General features: G+C 42.3%; 2 protein-coding genes across 5 annotated transcripts in view; one reads left to right on the forward strand and one right to left on the reverse strand.

The window, feature by feature from the left end:
• Positions 1-355: 355 nt before the first annotated feature.
• Positions 356-8,263, reverse strand: C16H1orf94 (chromosome 16 C1orf94 homolog). Its single transcript, XM_030039713.1, has 6 exons — positions 8,001-8,263; positions 3,712-4,172; positions 2,836-2,999; positions 1,658-1,732; positions 1,092-1,276; positions 356-425 (listed from the first exon to the last, which is right to left on the reverse strand). Exons 1-6 carry the CDS (start codon positions 8,261-8,263, stop codon positions 356-358), a joined length of 1,218 nt encoding a protein of 405 aa, XP_029895573.1.
• Positions 8,264-12,315: 4,052 nt separating this feature from the next.
• CSMD2 (CUB and Sushi multiple domains 2) overlaps positions 12,316-19,788 on the forward strand; it is a 312,235-nt gene continuing 304,762 nt past the window's right edge. For 3 of the 4 annotated variants that reach the window (XM_030039535.2, XM_030039538.2, XM_030039539.2), the window contains exon 1: positions 12,446-12,818. In XM_030039535.2, the coding sequence (XP_029895395.1) occupies positions 12,662-12,818 (157 nt within the window). In that variant the 5' untranslated portion in view covers positions 12,446-12,661. Of the gene's footprint in view, positions 12,819-19,788 lie in introns of all 4 variants that reach the window. The other variant, XM_030039537.2, reaches the window with a different exon arrangement.

Raw genomic sequence — 19,788 nt, forward strand, 5'->3', positions numbered from 1 at the left:
TGTACAAATACAGTTACTATCTCTGAAAATTGTGGCCAAGGCTCTCTTTTATCAACTATCTTTATTGCACCAACACTCAATTCTAAGCAGCTCAGGCATTTGTCATAAATAAAACATTTTTATTATTTGTCTCCATCTTCCAAAACAAAAAAAGCCCCTTCTTATTCTGTCATCCTAAAAAAAATGTATTTCAGATGAATTGTCATACAGCTGTTTCTTACCATATAAATCATATGGGATTATTCTAGATGGAAATGTTCACTTTGGGGAAAACATGAAATCCTTATAGGACCCTAGGACTTAAAATACATAGCAGGTTTTTCTCTGAATACTAGACTAGGAAAACTGGGTTCACTTAAAATTTTACATAGCTCTCGCTGGAAAAGTAGTTGAGGTTAGTTGTCACAGCTCTTCCAGGTGTAGAACTAAATGTAAAACAGAAAAAGAAATTTAGTCAAGCTTCAGGAGATTACATCTAACTTCCAAATTAGTTCTTTTTCTTCCTAATAATGGAGCTCTTAAAAGCATTTATCCACTTTTTTTGATGTCTAATATGGTTTCTGGGAAGGTGATCTAGGGGGGAAGTATGTGCTATTCCTGTCTACCCCATAAGCATTTAACAGAAGATGATATATAGAACTTGAATCTCTAGAGATTATTTTACCAGACCCTTGGAATATGTTGATTTTAACCACAGTTTTTTATAGCAAGGTATCAGAATGAATCCTTTAATTTCATTCTGGCAGTGTCAAAATATTTGGTTTCTATCATGCTGAAGCATTTCCTTTTTAAGTTAAAATGTTTATACTTTTTATCCATAACATTGATTGGAAGTTGTAAGTGGCATCTCCTATAGCACAGTGTTTCAGCTTCATTTACCCCAAACTAATTACTCTGGTTTTGTATCAAAATTATTTTAGAATTTAGACCTTATAGTAAATCTTGTCTTTTGTTCAGATTTAGAATTTGGTGAGAATGTAACTGGGAAACCCAATTGCCGATTAAATCTTTAGCTCCGTGCAGGTTTACAGCAACTAACAAACTCTCCCTAACGTACTGAAAAAATAGAAAGCAAATCTGCATGGCCATACCTGTAGGAAGGAGAAAACGGATGCTGGATCCCATCACCTGCCATTGGTGATAGATCCTGCATGTTGCTGGATAGTGTTGGCAGGGTCATCTGTTGGTATGGATAACCAGGCTGAACCAGAGTGATGTAGTTCAACACTGGAGTGTAAGGTGGCTGGAAAATCTGCAGTGGGCTGTATGGAGCTACCTGGAGAGGAAAAGGAAATAGCCCACATAAAAAAAGTGGGACAGGAATACTGACAAGGCAGTAACCCCATAAATGGAAACTGGAGTTGTCGAAAATATTTTTTCAGACACACAGTGGTCTTTCCCAATTTTATACATAACTAGAGCATAAGCAATAAAGGTTTTCAGTTAGAGGCTCAAGGCCATCCCTTGAGCTATTTGGAGCAAATAGCGCTCCAGCAAACTGTGTGAACTTAAACTAGTTCAGCATCTTGTCCCCAAATCTATTTTTGTGATGGCATCAACATCAATCTTGGCACATGACAAACTGCTCTGACTAATCTATTGTGCTTAGCATCTGTGTTGTGCAAATTAAAGCATATTCATAACCATGTAAACGCACCTGTCTTGAATAGCATCCAAAGGAAGGGTGCAAAGCTTGCTGATATGGGATCCTTGCGTTCTGATGATACGGACCCTGTTAAACATAAGTAAGGTGTGATTTTTAAAACAGTCTGAGTTGGTCCATTAATTTTGTGTAAGGTTTTTAGGAGAATGTTATGCTCAGAGAAACCTGGCTGAGATAAGTGTATTTCTTAGCTTTGGGCAAAAGTCTTCTCTTTGTCTCCCTACAGTCTGAGACCTCCAGAATAGGAGTCTGTTTTCCACTCTGTAGCTCTATTCTGCCTCTGGAAAAATTCAGTTCCCTGTTGACTGCTGAGAGGTGGATGGACCGTGTGCTTATCCGATGCTAAGTAGGTATCTGTTGTGCTAACTAGTCATTGACTTAATGGAAGAAGGGAAAATTCTTGGACTCTCAACTTCTGAGGGAGCTCAGTCTGGCAAAACAAGTGTGCTCTGGGTCATATATCTACCCTCTGTCTTTTATAACAGGCTGGTGACAACTTTTGACAGTTTTTAGGATGAACTGAGTCCTGCTAGAGAGCCATAGCTTTGTTTCTGGTGTGTTTTTTGTGTATTGCCTTTTTTTTTTTTTTTTTTTTTTTTAGTGGAATCAAAGGGAGCTAGGGGAGCATAGCCCATAGAAAGCCACAGCTACATGGGATTCCCAGTATTCGTTCTTCTATTTCTTTCAACTTGAGCATTGGGCTTCTTCCTAATCTTAGTTGGCTCTTTTACTTTGATATGAGGTCCTGTTTCACTAGACTAAGCAAGCAGTATCCCAGTCTGTAAAGAGGGCAATTGCATGAAATATTTGTAATGAATTATGTAAAAATATTTGTAAATACAAGATAAAATACTTGTAAATACAAGATAAAAATGGAAACTAATGAAGACCGAGAGAGGTCAATTCACTATCTGTATCAATAATACATCATCCTTTGATACCGTCACAGCCATCTCAGAGGACCACATTACATGTGCTGTTAAAGCTTTGTTTGTGACCCAAAGCCCCTTAATGTAACTTACTGTAGTAAGATAGCAATCTGGTTTCTTACTCTACCCTACAAATCAGAAAGCAGCTGTCAGAATAGCAGCAGGTAGTGCCCTGAGTCTGTCAACATAAGCATGAGGATGTTCTACTGTCTTCTCATAGAACGTGGGTCTATTTTATGTTACCTGAAACTGTGGAAAGTTTGAGTGGTTGGGAAAGATGGAAGATGGAGGGAAGTTCAGACTCTGCCACATTGGCTGATTTAATGCTGTTGTCGATGAAGTAGTAGAAAAGCCTGAAGTACTCGCATTGTATTTAACGCTTTTTTTATCCAGTGTTGCAGTAGTTACTGTAAAACAAAACAAGGTTTAAAGACATTAATAAACATGCATTCTTTCTATTAATCTGTGGAACACTTGCAATTAAGAGGACATGGTTTGCCTGTAAGCAAAATCTGTTTAAGATACCCGTTACTTTTGCAGGCTGTAGTTCTGCAACATGGTGACCCAAACTCAGCAATTAGCAGTTCGAATTCACTTGTAGGGCTGTTAAACTCTGACCCACAGGACCTGGAATAAAGCTAATTGCCTAAGCCGTAAGAATGAATGAAATTGTAAGAATAGAACAAGAACCTTTGCCCAAAGTTCAAAACTCTGAGAAAAGGATTTTACAAGAGAGAAGTTGATTGTGCCTTAAGTCTCCAGACTGATAAATCTAGTCCAGAAACTTAAACAGTAGATCTGGACATGCAGCGTTGTTTTTGTCTATTCTAAGATGCCTCAAGGAATGTAGTTATCAATACTCTGGGGGAATCAGGATCTTTTAAATGTCTCACAATGGCAACTCCAAAATCATGACATTACCAAAAAAAGCCCCAAACCCAAACCAACCACAAAACAAACCCAAAACACCAAAAACCCTAACAGCCCAAAAAAGCTAGCTTCTAGAAAATACTGACCAAATACATAAATCTCCATGGTCATGACCTTCTATATCTAGTCTAGTTCATGTGAGAAGGACTTTAGATAGGTGATGTTCAAGGACCATGCCCAGATCCATACCTGAATTCTTTGGGACTGCATCAGAATCAGTTTTGGAGCAAATCTTGGCAAATGGTGGGAGCTGCTGCTTCTGTCCTGTGGCTTGACTATCTGCTGTTGTTGATGACACAGCTGTACTACTCTTGGCAGAGCTGAACATGCTGTCCTGTATGAACTCCTTCACTACCTTTGTTTCCTCAGCCATTACCTGATTGTCTGCACCTTCGGCAGTGTCTCTGTATTTCAGTAGAAGTGGCTCCTCTAGCTTTCTGCCCTCCATGCTGCGAGTGCCTGTCATGATGCCATCTGCCAGCCCCTTGGAATTCTTGTGGGATTTTGCTGAACACAGAAGGCTGGTGATAACGGATTTAGCAGAAAGCTGAGCATCACAGAGAGCTCTTAATTTCATCTCCCTTTCTCTGTTTCCAATCATTGCTCTGTATATACTTTCGAGCCCCTCTGGTTCATCTAGTAAGTAGCTGCTGTAAGAAAGTGGAATATGGCTGCTGTTAAAGGAGGTTTGACTTAAAATTGAGCTACTTTTCTTGACTATTCCTAAACCTTGCATTTCTATCTCATTGTTATAGCTAAGACCCAAGTATTCCTTCTTAAGCAGAATAAAATTTCATCTTGGACACTGTTCTTTTCCAAAGAGCCACATAAAAGGGGAGGAAAAAAAACCCCCTTAGTTAATGCATCTATCCAAGAATAACTGAAGAGAAGTTGGATGACAGCATTAGAGGTGTGCAAAGAATGATTATAGAATATATGCTTAAAAATATTTGTGGGTCAAAATATATTTTGATTGTAAACAAAATCTAAGTTTTGTGTCAAACAAGATGATTCTTTGCCAGCAGTGGGTGTGAATGAGTTAAACATGCTTTGAGGTGGGTTACACTTGCCAGGAGGAAGAACTAAATGGCTCCCTGTGCCATAGTATTAGAGCAGTTGGCAATCATTATTGAAGTTACCCTCACAACAGTTTGTAAAGTGGAGAAGCCTTACTTCAGTTATACAGCTAAGCCCTGTGGTAGTTTTCATGTCACCTGTCAAAAATGGTAAATTTAACCCCATGATTCTGGACATGAAATGAGTTTTCTGGATTGTATGGCTTGTATCCCAGTGTCCCTAATGGGAGAAACCTTGTTTGTTCTCCAGGCCCTAGCTTTGCAAGGTTTAAACCTTCAGGGCTCAGTGGATCCTTAAATCTTTGCAGGGTGAGGGGCCTGAATTTCCTTGGACTGACTTGTCATTACAATTCAGTTTTCACCTGTAAGGCTTTAACAGGGCTGGGTGTTGTAGTATTTGTAGCTTATTAACCATCTTTCATATAGGGAGATAAGACTATCAGAATATTTAATCTGTAGGGTGCATCGCAAAGCACTCTATACCCCCCAAAGTCCTCTGGGACCATACAGTGGGACTGCTGTGAAAGCTGAACAATTTTGGGTTCTTTAAGGCACACCTGAGTGCCTATAATGGTTACCTGCTGAAAATACCAATTAGTGCCTATTGTGGTTACCTACTCAAAACACTGACTTGAATTCCAGTTTGCTTTTTCACATCCAGCTATGTTCAATAACTTAATGTATTATCAATTTACTTTTCTTAGCTTGATGCTCTGTGCATGCACTATATAGATACATATATGCTTCATAAACAGCTAGAATTAGGAAATTCTAAATTGTAACTGTATCTAATTATCTCTAATCATAGGATCACTATAATTAGTAGGATGCTGCTTTCCCCCTATTTTTAAAGAACAGATATTCTCTTTAACAAAAACCTCAACAGATTTATACTGTGGATATGAAAATAGAAAATTGTTAGGCTATTTCTGAGTAGAGCTTATTTCGTACAGCTTTTTGCCCCATCTTTCAGTGGGATTCCTGTCTGGTGGCTTCACAGGCTGCAGCCCTGATTCTGCAACTTCTTACTCAAATCTTGTACTTCTTACTCAAATCTCATATTTTTTGTGTTCCCTCTTACTGCTTTGCACAACCCGTTGGCGTTTGTGCCCTGACTGTAGTTGGAGAGACTTACAGTTGAGGTGGCAACTATGCTTCTTGTCTCTCTTGGACTTACACATTAGGTTACTGGAATCCTGTGTGTGAGTACGTTAGAAGATGTGAATGCTGCATGTCATGTTCCTAGCTCTGATGCTTGCTTAGGAAGCTTTGTCCTCTTCTTATGGAAGATTATAAACTCCTTTATGTTGGTAAACAGTGACATCCTCAACAAAAGAGGTTCCTCCTGTCACTACCTGCTCTGGGTGTTCTCAGTAACTTGCTCTTCTGTATGTAAATGCTCCAGAACAAAACCAGGAAGGTGAAACTTGCTGTTGTTTGTTCAAAAGATTCCAGATACATTTTAAAATGAGCATACTAGCAATTTGCATAAGTCAATATTTTAAAATAATTAAGGATTGCTAAATTGAGTAAGGTCATGTGGTGTAATCTGTGGCTGCTAATGCTGTTGCAACTGATGAATTGGGTAACACCTTTATTGACAGTTGGTATATATAGAAAGATTTTTCTTAATGTGTCTTTCTATAAGTCTTTTCAGGAGTAATAGAGGTAGCCAAGGTAGTGTATGGAAGCTTCTACCTCAGAGGTAGAAACCTGACCTAGGGCTGTCTCACTTGAATTGCTTCCATTTTAAAGCAGTTCATTGAGCTCTGTACAGTAATTTGGTTTTAGCACTTCATTTTGGCTGTTATTGGAAGGTTCAACGACTTCTGGGGTCTTTGAACAACTGATGATCAACGTACTCTGCTGTACAAGTGTGTGTGCAGAGTGTACTTCTATCCTGAAGAGCCTGCTAGCTAATTATAGGAAAAAGTTGCTGAGAGAAATGGCCGGATGAGTTACCAAAGGTAACTCAACTCAGCAGATGAACAGTGTGTGGAGGATCATTATTCTGAACCCAAGGGTATTACTTTAGCCACTGGACTTTGCTGTCTTTTTAATTTCATCTAAACTGACGTTGCTGAGTTTGTCTCAGGTACTTGTGGTTGTGTCTTGGCCACTGCCTTCATTGGCAGGGATCCTAAAGTTCACAACCTCACAGTCAAGTAGCAAAATGAAAGCTATTTTGATCTGCTGTCTCTGCCTGGTTGCACTAGCTTCATGGTAATTGCAGGTTGAGTGGGCTAGAAGTCATGTTAGTTATGCTAGCCTTGCTGCAGTAGACTTATTGCTAAAGACCAGATCTATATTCCTTTAGGAGTAAAATGTGTCATTAAAGAATACGATTAAGACTGTTGTTGTTCATACTTTTTTACTGGTTTGTATACTGCCTTCTTTCTTAAGGCTTCTTAGCAACTGGTAGGACCAAAATATGTGGGTAACTGAGCATGTGCTAATTGTAAAGATATTTCAGTTGTGTATTTTAACCCACCACTACAGGCAACTCCATGTACTTCACTGGTTATTCTTGATTTATCTGGTTTCCCTTTTCCTGCATTTATTCTGGAGACTCTTAAGATTTTGGCTTATTTAGGATACGGAGGAGAAAGGAAAGGGCCCAGGACTCCATGATGTAATTCCTAGGTTTCTACCTGACATAGTGTTAAGTACTTCCCCTTCTGTTCCTCCATCTCTTCATCTGTAAAATTATTTATTTCCTCGTCTGTGAAGTTATCTTTTTTTAAAGATGAAATAACTGTTGACACTCATGTACCAAGCAAGATGGGCCAGGTTTGCATGATACTTTGTTTGGACTTTAAGAACTGGACATATGCTAATGGTTGCTGATGGTTAGATGGATTTGTAAATTTTACTTTTTCTGTTTCAGGAGCATAGAGTAAATATTATCCTATTAATCTGAAGAGCATGCTTTCATCTCTTACCGTTATTTGTCCTGCGAAACATGATTTGGCATAAATTTTTCTGTGCTAAATTCAGCTTTTCTTTGTAAAGATCAGCTGTTTACAGTAGCTTCCTTATAACACTTTAATTTTCGATTTTGCTCCTTTGAATGCTGCTTTCACTTCTTCCTGTAAATATTTTGATGTGTGTGTGGTTGTTTTTCTTTAAATGTTGTGGGGAAGCGAATGCAGCAGCTGCTTATGGTGCTTCAGAATTTGAAGTAGTCAGATTTCATGGGACACACTTTTTCCAAAGAAAATTGGTTATAGTGGAAAAAGTGGGAATAATTTGCCTCATTAGGAGGCTGTCAGACAGCAATTGATGTACCCTGTGGCCCAGGCTTTCATTTCACCATGTTACAAAAGTCTAGTTTGGAAAGGTGTAAAAAGGAAAGCAGCAGCCTTTTTCACTAGAGCTTGGGCAACCTTAGAGATCACTTACTTGCTCTGGTAGTCGACAGTGTCTCTTTGAAGGGTCCCTGAGAGGTCTGAGCAGGGAGCATGCTGCAGCGGTGGCACCAGCGGTAGGGGCTGCAGCTCTTCAGAGAGTCGTTGAACGCGCTTCCAGATCTCATGGCAGGCCTCGTCCAAGCTATCTTGGGGAGTGTTGTTGTGGATCCAGATGTGCCTGGGGAAGGGTCCCAGTGGGAACTGACCCTCAAATGTTACTGTTGGAGCTGAAAATCTATTCCTACCAGGGAGCATCTTTCAGCCTGTTTGTGTTCACAACCGGTCTTTTTGAAGGAGGTGGTATGTTTTGGTAATGAAGAGCCGTGGCAACCACGGAACTGTGGGGTCTGGCAGCTGGTAGGAAGGGTAACAGCTGGAAACATCCACTGGGCTTCCAGCAGCAGGAATGGAGATGGCAGTCTTGTGTCCTTTCAGGTAGTTGAGAGCATTCTCTGGTGTAAATATCTAAACAGACTCCAGTCTTCAGCATTTAACTGTCCCTGCCTCCCTGTACTTGAGATCTGTATCATTTCTCATGTGTCTGCAGGTGGCTAAGCCCTGTGCAGTGCCCAAAGGACTGTCCCTCTGGTCTTTTTTTCTTCTCTCGCCCTCAGTCCCTCATCTTTCCACTGACATGAGATGAAGAGCAGAGGCCTTGTGTTGAGGGAAGCAGTGCAGATAGAAGGGGTGTTCCTGCTTTAGTGTTTATTCTTGCTTTGCCACAGCCCAAAGAGGAGTAGCATCCCTCCCTGAAGCCCATCTAGCAACACATCCCATCCCTGCTTGAGTGATTTGTGTCCCTGAAACTCTTCACGGCCCACTCTGGATCCACCCTCCATAGCAATTTGCACAGAAGTCTGTTCTACCAGGAGATAAGAGGAAGATGGACTAATCTTGACTTGCATCTTCTAATAGCTGAACCTTTATTCTACTTGGCTGCTTTTTGTTCATGCTGTGAACATCTTTGAGTCTGTGTGCCACCTAGGCTAGCTGGGCCCACAGAGTTGCTGCTACTGCAGTATTTCTAGTCGTAAGCTTCTGTAACTTTTCCATGTTTCCAGAAGCACAGTGGCACTTCTGCCCCTCTGCGATGGAGGGGGAGAGTATCTTTAGCCACCTTGTAAGCCCTTCCACTGCCATGGAAAAAGACCTTGTTCTCAGTTTCGGAACTTGCATATTTTTCAGCATCAGGGCTACAGAATTTTGCTTTTGGGTACTGTTCCTTTCCAACATCCTCTGTCATTTTAGGTGCTGGGCTATAAAACTTGATCTAGGTATGGAAATACAAGGCAAAATATTTTGTAAATATAAAAGATATGTGCACACCTTCAGATGAACAGCTGTGTATTGATTTCTTTGCTACCAAAAATCATGACACTGTGCACTAAGATCTTGGCTCTATACTTATGTCCTTTCAGATAATCCAGAACTGGACTTTCCTGTCATATAGGTTAAAATAGTGACTGCAGTTTCTTGGTAATAGAGATATTATTCATAGCTATCTTTTAACTCGTGGTTGTGCCTGGATAAGTGCTCTTTTCTCCTGAAGGGTGATAATATGTGGTTAAGAGGGAATAAATGAAATTGTGTGGCGTTTAGTAAGATGTTTGGGGTTTTTTTTCTCCCCATACCAAATTACTGATTATGGTACTTGAAATTTTCAGGAAGATGATCATGTATCCAGTGTGAATGCCCTCTGTAGTTCCTCATACCAAGAGAGTGGTTGTATTTGAGAGCCAGGGTACTGTCTGCATTCTTTGGAGCATGATGCATGTAGGAGAGGGGAGGGAGAGTGGAAGAGAAGAGCCCTATGGATGTGGCTTTGTGTCAGAGCTAGAGGGAAAACCAGGTTTTGGCACTCTGTTTTAATAACTCCTTGATTTTTGTCAGAGTCTGTTTCTCTTCCTCCAGGAAGTATTGGTTCATACCTGTGAATTGCTCTCGGCTCCATGGATTAAACTGAAACTTGGGGATGTTGCAGTCGCTGTTATGTGGAGGAATCGCAAAACAGATCGGACTGTTTTGGCAGGGAGGGTGCGGTACTGTGTGATAAATGGAATATAAAAAAGTCGGCTAAATATCTGCAGCGAATGTGGAAGGCAGTGAAGTCTGAAGGCAGCAGACTCCTTTCAGCCCGGGCTCTGACTGCGGGTGGCAGTGCAGAGCAGAATTTGTCTCCTGGTGGGTGCTTACACTGAAGACAGGATTTCTTTTCCAGTAGAGAGGTAATTTTGCAAGGTGAGAAGCGAAGTGAGTGGTAGGGGTTAGATATGGGCTGTTAACCAGAACCTGCAAATGCTTCCTTGTTAGAGATGGGTTGCAATCAAAGAAGTTGGTGATTGCGGTGATGATTTCTGCTGTATTCATCAGTCTTGTCCATTTAGCAAAGAAATGCAGTAATTTTTTTGAGATTTAGACCCTAAACCTTAGTGCTTTTGAGAAGGAAACGTACTTGGGAGTAAACCCTTGATTTGAAATAGATATGATTTTATTAACCAGGAATAAAGTGTGATTGTATCTCCTCAATGACTTTATTATGCCTGTAGATGGTTCTTGATGCAGGGCTAGCTGACTTTGGCTCAGCCGCTACCCTGCTGGTGTGCAGAAACCAAGTCACATCTTCAGCTGAATGCAATTTTGGGATGGGGGGGATTTGTTGAGGTGAATAGCTGTATAAGGGAAAACCAGTGTATGGAGCTGTGAAGTGTGGTACCCTGTTCTCTGATCCTTTTATATTTGGATTTGTGCCTTTGAACAATAAGGTCTGTTTGAATAGGATACTGCAGTTTAAACAGACATAAAGCAACTCTTTCATGTAACAGCCCTGGTTGCCTTGGCTCTTGGCATCGGTTCACAATGTAGGCAGTGGAAGGATTGAAATGCAGAGGGGACACAGGGAAAGTGAGTGAGAACGAGGATTGATTTGAGGGTGGAGGGACAGATTTGCAAGCCCTCGATATAATTTGTTTTTTAGCTGTCAAATAAGCTCATTCAAGGCAACCGGAACAAGAGTGAAGGGGGTTTTGCAGCAAGAAACTGCAGCAAATGCAAAACACTAAGGCAGGGGGATGGGTGGCGAGCTGAGCTGGCCGCACGGCTGGGCGAGCCCGGGGTGCCGGAGCGGCGGGGGCGCGGCCCCGGCTCCCCCCTCCGGTCCCGGCGTCCCTCCTGGGGGAGCGAGGGGCGGGCGGTAGAGGGGAAGAAAACCCCCAGAACACGGCGGGGGGGGGGGTGGTGGTGGTGGTGGTGTAGGGCTGGAGAGGGGGATCTTGGTCTGGTGAACACCCCCTTCCCCTCAGGCGAGCCCGGTGCTTTTGGGAGAGGGGCTGCTCCTTCTCTGTCAAACCAAAAGGGAAACATAGAAGCAGGTTCTTGCCGAGGAGGGGGGAGAAAATTCGAGGGTGTCTTTTTTTTTTTTTTTTGTAAAAAGCTTTGGTGTCACGTTCGAGTTATTTTTCTTGTCCATAGATCTGAGCATCATTACCAAGATAATTAAGTTCCTGAATGTGGTTTTAACGGACTGCATTTTTTCCCCATCTTGCATGCAGCTACAGGGACAAATGTACTAATAGATGTTAAAAAAAAAAAAAAAAAAAAAAAAAAAAAGCGGCGGTGGTGGAGAAATCTCACTCTTGCCAGCCCTGCGAAGGGGCAGCAGCACTACAGCCAAACATGCCTGTTGGCTCGGTGGAGGGGGCACAGCCAGCGCAGCCTTTCCCACCTCCAGCCTACCTTCTCCTTAAACCAGTCCCACCAGTTTCAGGGTATCGGTCTATTGCTGGGATCCATGCTGCAAGGACAATTCGCAGTCTGGGGGGGGCGGCTCTTTTGTGATCTCTCTTGTGTTTGTAACAAAATTTGCTTCATCATAAAAATTGTGTCAATATCATCAAGTTGTTTACAGAGGCGCGGAGAAGGGGTGGGGGGTGCTCGGGGAGGCTGCATGGCTCTGGCAGATGTCTTAATAGCAGAAATGCTGTGTGTGTGTGTGCATAGGCGTACTATGCTATGCTCGATGCAAAATGGGGGGCTGTGGGACTTATTGCTATACAAGAAACCTGTAGTGTGTATTAAAAATAAATACAATGCTAAAGCATAATTTGTGGTTTGTGGGTGCTGGTGGGAGGATTGTGCTGGGTTTGGGGAAGCAAAACTGAGGCAGATCTATTTGGTGGATGCACGGCAGCCCCTCACCACACCACCTGTGCCCTCTCCCCCTCCCCAGCATTTAGTGAAGAAGAGAACAAAGATATGGGAATGATTAATCAACTGGCTAATAAAAAAGTATAAATCCCTGGGGACTGTGTGCTGCTGCTAGTGCTGAGGAGCTGGCTCTGAGACAGCCACCGGGAGGGACGAGCCAGCCCTCCTCTCCTTTCCTTGCCTCTCCTCTCCCCGAGCTGCTGCCACACTTGGTTCATTCCAGCTGCAGAAGCTCAGAGCCTTCCATGCGGTGGGATTTTTTTCTTTTCTGGGCTGAAAAAATAAAAAAAAAATCACAAGCCTGACCTGCTTTTTCCCCCCCCTCTTTCCTTTCTCCTCTTCATCCAGCCAAGCTGAGGACTATCCCAATCACAAAGGGGAAGAAAAAGGGGGGAAAACCCAACAACAACCACCAACCCCCAGCACGCCCCATTCCTGCTGCCCTTTGACATGCAACCTTCCTTGGGATGGGACAAGCTGGGATGCAGCTGTGGCTTTGGAAGGAACTGGGGAAAATTGGGAATCTTTGCTCTCATGACGGTGGAAGTGAGCTCCTGGAGCCGGGTGCTGCTGCTCTCCGTGGGGCTGCTGGCTGTCTCGGTGACTGGTAAGTGTAATGGAGAAAGCTGGCAACTTTAGGAGCATTTTTCTTCCTGGTCCTTAGATCAAAGGACCACTGTTAATCCTCTTTGGGGGGTGGGGGGAGGATGGCACTCTATGTGTGTGCATACACTTGTGTGTCAGCGCATGCTTCCCTGTAGTGTTCAATAAGGAGTGTGTTTTCTTCAGACCCTTGTAGCTTTGTACAAGATAGTTTCTCTCTGTATCCTTTGGGAGCAACAATTTTAAGCAATGGGGTAATAAAAGGTGGCTTTATTTGATCTTATTCCCCTTCTCTGGTGGGTCAAATAATTTGTGCACAGTTGCTGTATGATATGCGAGGTGACTGTGAAAAATGCCATCACGGTTTCCCCCTCTGTCTTTCCCTTGCATCTTAATTCAATATTTCACTACCCTAGTGCTTGCCCATAGCTGATAAAATACATTTAGGACACTTTGCATGAAGATGGAAGCACTTTCCTCTTACTCCTCCTGCCTTTCAAGTTGATTATCTCTTATATATGAGCTCTTTGGCCTCAGCATCCTGTTTTTTGTGAAATAAGTGTTTATTGATTTGAAAGATAGCAAAAGAAGACTTGAATTTGGGGGGAGTTTGCTTATGTCTCCTCCCTAGTTTCCGCAACTGCCCTTGTAGCAAAAGCGTATCTAAGGACTGAAGTTTATTTCTGGTGTAAACAGCAAATATTTAGGGACTGTCCTTATGTGTGTGTAGGAGGGGGAAGAGTGGGAGAGCTGAGTGTTTGGCAGTGTCTTCTTTCAACATTGTGCAGTGCCCTGATTTCCAAGAGTTTCTAAGTAACGTTTGTCTTGTCTGCTGTATCTTAGGCTAGAGGAATGTGTGTTTGTGTGTTGATGTGTATGAAAGCTGCTTGGGGTTTAGGTTGGGTGTTTTTTTTTTTTTTTTTTTTTTGAAAACTTTATCTGGAATGCAACACTGATTTTATTATGTAAGGTAGATTTCCTCTAAGGAGATACAGAATAAGTATTAACTGCTCCTCCTGAGTAGTCTCACAGTGGACCTGAAGAGTTTTGCTAACTGGAAGTATCTATTAGGGAAGGGTATAAAACCGTCCAAACAACCTACAAGTCCTAATTAAGGACAAGTATTTATTTTGGTGAATATTTTCCCTTTCTTTAGCAGGAGTATTTAGCACGTACACAAGAGAAAACCATTCCAGCAGCTTCTGTCATGCTTTTCTGATACAAGTAGACCGATGTAGAGATACCTAACTACATGATTTACTATATAAGGGGTTTACAGCTTTCTCCTTCTAAGCGGTCTGTGGCTTGTTCGTACTAGATCTTCCAGGCTTCTCTCTGTACCTGCTTGTTCAGTATATAATCCTTTCTTCTCAGGCCCCTAGCTCCCTTCTCTCTGCATTTAGAGTGCTGTCTGTTCTGGATCCTTCACCCGGAGGTTGGTGCTCTATGTTGTTTTTCTTTGTGAGCAGAAGATCTTCAAAAGCTTTTTAGACCTCAGATGTTTTTTATTTGCATCAGAGCTAGAGGTATTGGTCAATAGCTCCTCTTTCCTAGCTCTTCTTTTTAAAAAAAATCTGAAATCCCAGTAATGATCTTTTTGTCAAAGCAAGATACCAACTTTGAAATTGGTGGCTTGCTGCTGGATATCCAGAACACAGTGAATATAGAAGGAGTGAATGCACCCACCCTTTGCAGAGTCCGTGGTGGTGTTAGCATCTAATCCCAGAATGTAAGTTTAGCCTGGGCTGGGACTTCTAGTACCTTTGCTGAGCAAATCATGAACCGCTGTAGAACAGAGTTCCTGAGAGGCTTCAGTTCTAACCTCGCCTGTTCCTAGGGTTTGTGTAGGTAGTAATAACCAAGAGTTCCCATAGTGTGGCAGTAGAGCTGTATATGTAAAACTATCAGTTAATAGTTCTGGCCGTCTTAAAAAATAAAAAGGGAAAGAAATCCTACTTGCATGACATCAGCTGCGCTATGTCAGTAGTCCTGTTGCCCAATAATGTCCTAAAAAAATGGCACAAAGCATGTGCTTTTTTCAGATGCTACTGTGTCTGAAGGCAAGATAATGTAGCTTCTGTTTGTGCTAAGAACTGACCAAGCTGTAGAGAAGGTGGTGTTTTGTGATATGCTGAAGTTTATTGTGTTTATGCAGGGTGGGGGGAGAGGAAGTGGTTCGTATAGTTTCCCCTTTTAGTTTTAAGGGTGCAGTAATGATTTGAGAGTGTTTTAAGATTTGCAGAGGCCACTGAATTTCTTTGGCCATGAGTTGATTGTGATCCGTGCATGGCCTCTCAGAAATACAGTGTGTATCATTTGTTTGTCAAAACAGATGGGAACAGGAGTAGTATTCCTTTCTGTTCCCTTCTGAGTAATCAGCTGTGCATCGTGCTAGAAGGTGCATTTGGGGTATGGATTGGCCGGGTGTGTATGAATACGCACATACGCAATTTCTTTTGAAGGCCTATTACAAAAAGGGTCTTGATACCATTATTTACACACTGTGCTTTACTAGTCAGCATCCTGTTTTGTACTGGGTTATGGAAAGATGCACCAGCTTGAAACATGGTCTAATCACTTTAAATCCATTGTAATTTTCTTTTTTTTTTTTTTGATAGAAAATAGTTTTTGGCAGACTCTTCCTGTGAAGAGTGTTTATGAATTTTGATGTATGTGTATGTATTTATGTTGTAAATCATCCTTTTCTTTTGTTTTGTTGTTTTAAATCTCCACAGGATGAAGAGTGATTCAGGGGTACTTACTCTGCCAGGGAAGGAACTTCAGTGTGAAATACTCAGTGATTTGAGGGTATTTTTTTAAGGGGGTGAGGGTGTGAGATATTAACTCTCTGAAGTGTTGGATAGATGGATTTTTTGTAGGAGGGAGGGAAATGAATAGTCACCAGCCTGATTACATTTGATTGTGGCATATGATGAAACTACAGTATTTTATGGCAATAGCCGAGTGTATAGTTTTGATCTGAGTCCTGCTATTGCTGAAGCAGTGGGGATATCAGTGCTAAATGGAATGAATGATTCCCATGTATTCACTGATGTTTTGCTATTGCATTTTGTTACTGGAAAGGAGTCATTTATGGAAAACATTTAGAGGGTGCAGATGTTTAGAGGGTACAGCTCTTTTGCTTGGGATCAGACTGGCTTCTTGGTGCTTACAGAGGTTGGGATCACAGAAGGCATCATATTGCTGTACCTGCCTCCTTGCCCTTGTGACTGAGAGGGTGGATATGTGATCTAGTCCATAGGTTTTCAGCACTTCACAGTGGGGTAACATAGGTGATCCTCAGGTGGATGGGAATATGGCCCAATCCTTCTGTCTCCGTGCGCCTGTGTATATGAGGCTGGGCCACCCTGTGGCCCTCAGGTTTGGCTGGAGTGTAGCAAATGTACTTTCTTATCTCTTCACACTGGTGTGTACACTTGTGAGTTCTCAGTGAAGAACATCCAAATTCAGCATGCTTTCCTCTGTGGAAGTATGTGCCAGTAATGATGGGTAGGGAAGGGTGGGGGAAGAGGAGCCCTTGCTAGGAAGAACTTAGTAGGAAGACTGCTGCACAGTAGCTAGGACTCTACTTCAAGCCTGGATGTTTGGGTCACAGTTCATGCTGTGGCATCATAGGCAAGCAATTTCACTTTTGTCTTCTCGTTCTTTGCATTGATTAGCAAGTTCATCATTTAGGGTACAGGAGGCTTTCGTTTGCTGTACAATTGTTCATTGCCTGTCCCTCTGATATTTTTTTGTCACGGATCCTCTGTGCTGCTGAAGAACATCTAAGCTCAAGCTTTCTTTGCTACTGAGCTCAGTCTCTGTCATGTCAGATACCTCCTAGGGAAATTTTGTATTCAGCTGGTTGATGGTTCCCAGCTGAGCCAGCCTGCAGTGGTGCAGAGGTGGATGTCTGTTCAGCTGATCCTTGGTGGCTGCCTTCCAGTTGTCTTAGAGTTTCTGTCAAAAGAAGGGGCTTGTCAGAATGGGTGTGGGGAATGTGATCCAGGCAATCTGCCATAGGTCCTGGTAGATATGCTTTTTGCCAGGGTGGTTTAGGGTTCAAGGTATAGTTGAGCGGTTGATCAGGTGATCATTTGTAGTATCACTGCTATAGAGAATATGTTTTACTATGCAGAAGTGACTGTGCCTTATTGATCTACTTTCAGGGACAAGTGAAGAATAATTCCACCCCCCCTGCCCCGTTTGCTGTTAACCACTTGCACCTGTGCTCCGGGGATTTGCAACTGCTGAATTACTGTGTGGTGTTTGCTGCTTTGCTCTGGTTCCTGAGAGGCCAGTTGTTTGTGAAATGCCAAATTTCACAGCTGTGCTTATGTTCCTGCTGATGCCCCCCCACCAGCTCCTAGTTAAATTTGGCATGGATCTTGACCAGAGGAAACTTTTATGATAATGTTGAGGGTTAGACAGGTTTGGGGGAAGGTCAGGCAGCGTAACCTCCATAACACTGATTGTGTGACATCCAGCCGTAGCAATAAAGTACTTGCAGAGAGTGGGCTGAAGGGTGAGTCTCATCTCTGTGTTGCTTCCATCAGGTGCAGCTAAGCCCTGAGCTAGTTTTCTAATACTGAGACCCTCTTTGGAGATGGAAAGGATGCATAGCTCTCTGGCTAGACCAGAACTGGATTTGGACTTGAGTTCTTTGTTAGGACTGTGCAGCTAACCTTTTGACCTTTCACTGCAGTGCATATTGAAGAGGCGCATTGTATAGGTATATCTGGTATAAATATTTTGGGGAGAAAGCTGCAATAGATGTCTTTGCCTATAGTACTACAAGAGAAGTCTTACTCCATTTTTATCAAAAGTATCCTGAGACATAGGGCTGGAGTAATTTTTCATAGGCTTTAGTGAACTTATAACAAAGCTGTGTTTAGCTGAGTGGATTTTAAATTATACTTCTTTGCTATCTTCCATGTTTCTAGGCATTGTGAGGTTCAGAAATACCATGAATAGGCCTAGATTTGAATTAGCCTTTTGCCCAACAGAAAGTATAGCAAATTCAAATGGAAGGGGAAAGATGAGACTTTAAGGGCTACAAAAAAGAAAGGATTAAGTTGAGTAACAAAGATTCTGTACTGCTTGAATTGATAAGTCCAGCATTGAGTTGTCTATTTGACATATACAGCAGCCAAAAATGACAGAGGTAGTGTAATCACGTGTATTGGCTCTAATATCCAAAGGCAGCCTCTGTGGGTGCAGATGAATTTTTTTTTACTGGGAGGGTTGTCAGACATTGGAATAGGCTGCCCAGGGAAGTGGTTGAGTCACCATCCCTGGAGGTGTTCAAAAAGCGAGTAGACAGGGTACTCCAGAACATGGTTTAGTGGGCATGGATGATGGTTGGACTCGATGGTCTGGAAGGTCTTTTCCAACCTAAATGATTCTATGAATGATGGGAAGGTTAACAGCATCAGGCTTTAAAGGGATTTAAAACCAGGTAAGGTTTGCTCCACCCAGAAAGACTGGCCATAGGAACAGAGATGACCTCACCAATCCTGCTTGTTAACTGGGGTTTTATAGTCTAGCTCAGTATTTTAATTAAGTCTGTATATTGCTGCTTATTGAAATGTTTCCCTTAAACATATTGATTGAGAACTTCAATATGTGCACTTAATACTTGTCAACTAGATATTACAGTGCGTAAGTTCAGCCAATGAGGCCTGTATGGTACCATCCAATACCTTTGGTAACCTCTTTCAGAGTAGAGGCAAACATAGAATTAAGGGGCTTTCCTAATAAAGCACTCTTAACCTGTACCAGTGGTAAATCCAGAGTATTGAGGGGGCTGCGGAAGTGGCAGGGGAAATACTGCTGTTGCCTGCTCAGTATCTTCTACAGGTGCCAGGCTACAGAAGCCATGTCCAAGTCCTTTTCCACCATATTTTTCTGCCATGGTGCTTTGAAGAAGTGGTGTCATTGTGTATACTGCCTTTTGTTCCTCTCTGTGCCCACGGGCAGAGAGGGACGGGAGGAACCTCTGACCCACCCTCGGGGGTGCTCTCACTCCTGCCCCCAGGATATCCCTTCGGTGGAAAGCTGCTTCCTTTACTGAGTGACTTGCACAAGGTCATTTGGGGAATTTGTGGCAGAGCTGCAAGGATGTCTGTCTCAACCTTAAACACAAGATCGCTTTTTGTGTTTTGTTTCTTAATTCTCCGCAAAGGAGCGTGAAGCTACTTGCTGTGAGGTGCTTTCAATACAACTATAGGGTTATTTCTGAGGCTTTCTGTGGTGTGTGAGTGCCTACTATGGGAAGTAGGCACTTGCATTGCTTTCAAAGAAATCAAGATACGGAGATTGAAAAAAGTGATAGTAGCACCCACAGTTTCTGTGTTTACACAATGTTTCTGGAGGAGTGAAGTACAGTGCAATTATGGAAATCAATGTACTTTGCTTGCAATAAACATGATGCAGTGCAGTAATCTGCAAAATATATGTGCTTCTGCCATGCTATGCAGTGGCAGACTGATCTGATAGTGGTTAATGTGTAATTGGGAAAATCCCATTGATTAAAGAAATCAAATTAACTCTGTGTCAGTCTCTTTGCTGCTGCCATGGACACAGCGAGCCAGAATGGAGACAGTATGCTGCAGGGAGCTTGTATGTAATTTTTTTATACCTCCCTTGGATGAAAGTCGAAAGGAGGTTTTTTTGGAGTGGTTTCTTTCCCCTCTTTTTAATGTGACTTCACAGTGAACAGTATGTGTTAGTTATTTCTTCGCAGTGTCAGGTGCATTCTGTGATTCAGTCCCTTGCAGTAATGGTTGCAGTAATTTTCTAGCCTTATGAGGTACAGGCGTGACCACTCTAGTAATAAACTGCCTGTTTTGTGTGCACACCACTGTTGTCTGCTGGATGGAAAGAGAACTGGGGATTGTGTCAGAGTCCTGCTGGTGCTAGTAATTTCTGAGAGGTCAAAATAATCGTGGAGTAGAGAGATCTGATGATCT

This window comes from Aquila chrysaetos, chromosome 16 (assembly GCF_900496995.4).
Source record: "Aquila chrysaetos chrysaetos chromosome 16, bAquChr1.4, whole genome shotgun sequence".
NCBI lineage: Eukaryota > Metazoa > Chordata > Aves > Accipitriformes > Accipitridae > Aquila > Aquila chrysaetos.

Excerpts from the sequence above, each read along its gene's own strand:
- C16H1orf94 (XM_030039713.1), bottom strand. The coding sequence starts at position 8,263 with ATGCTCCCTGGTAGGAATAGATTTTCAGCTCCAACAGTAACATTTGAG. Across the intron at positions 4,173-8,000 it reads ACTGTCGACTACCAGAGCAA|CAGCTACTTACTAGATGAAC; the intron begins GTAAGTGATCTC and ends ACTTTCTTACAG. Across the intron at positions 426-1,091 it reads CCGTTTTCTCCTTCCTACAG|TTCTACACCTGGAAGAGCTG; the intron begins GTATGGCCATGC and ends TTTTACATTTAG.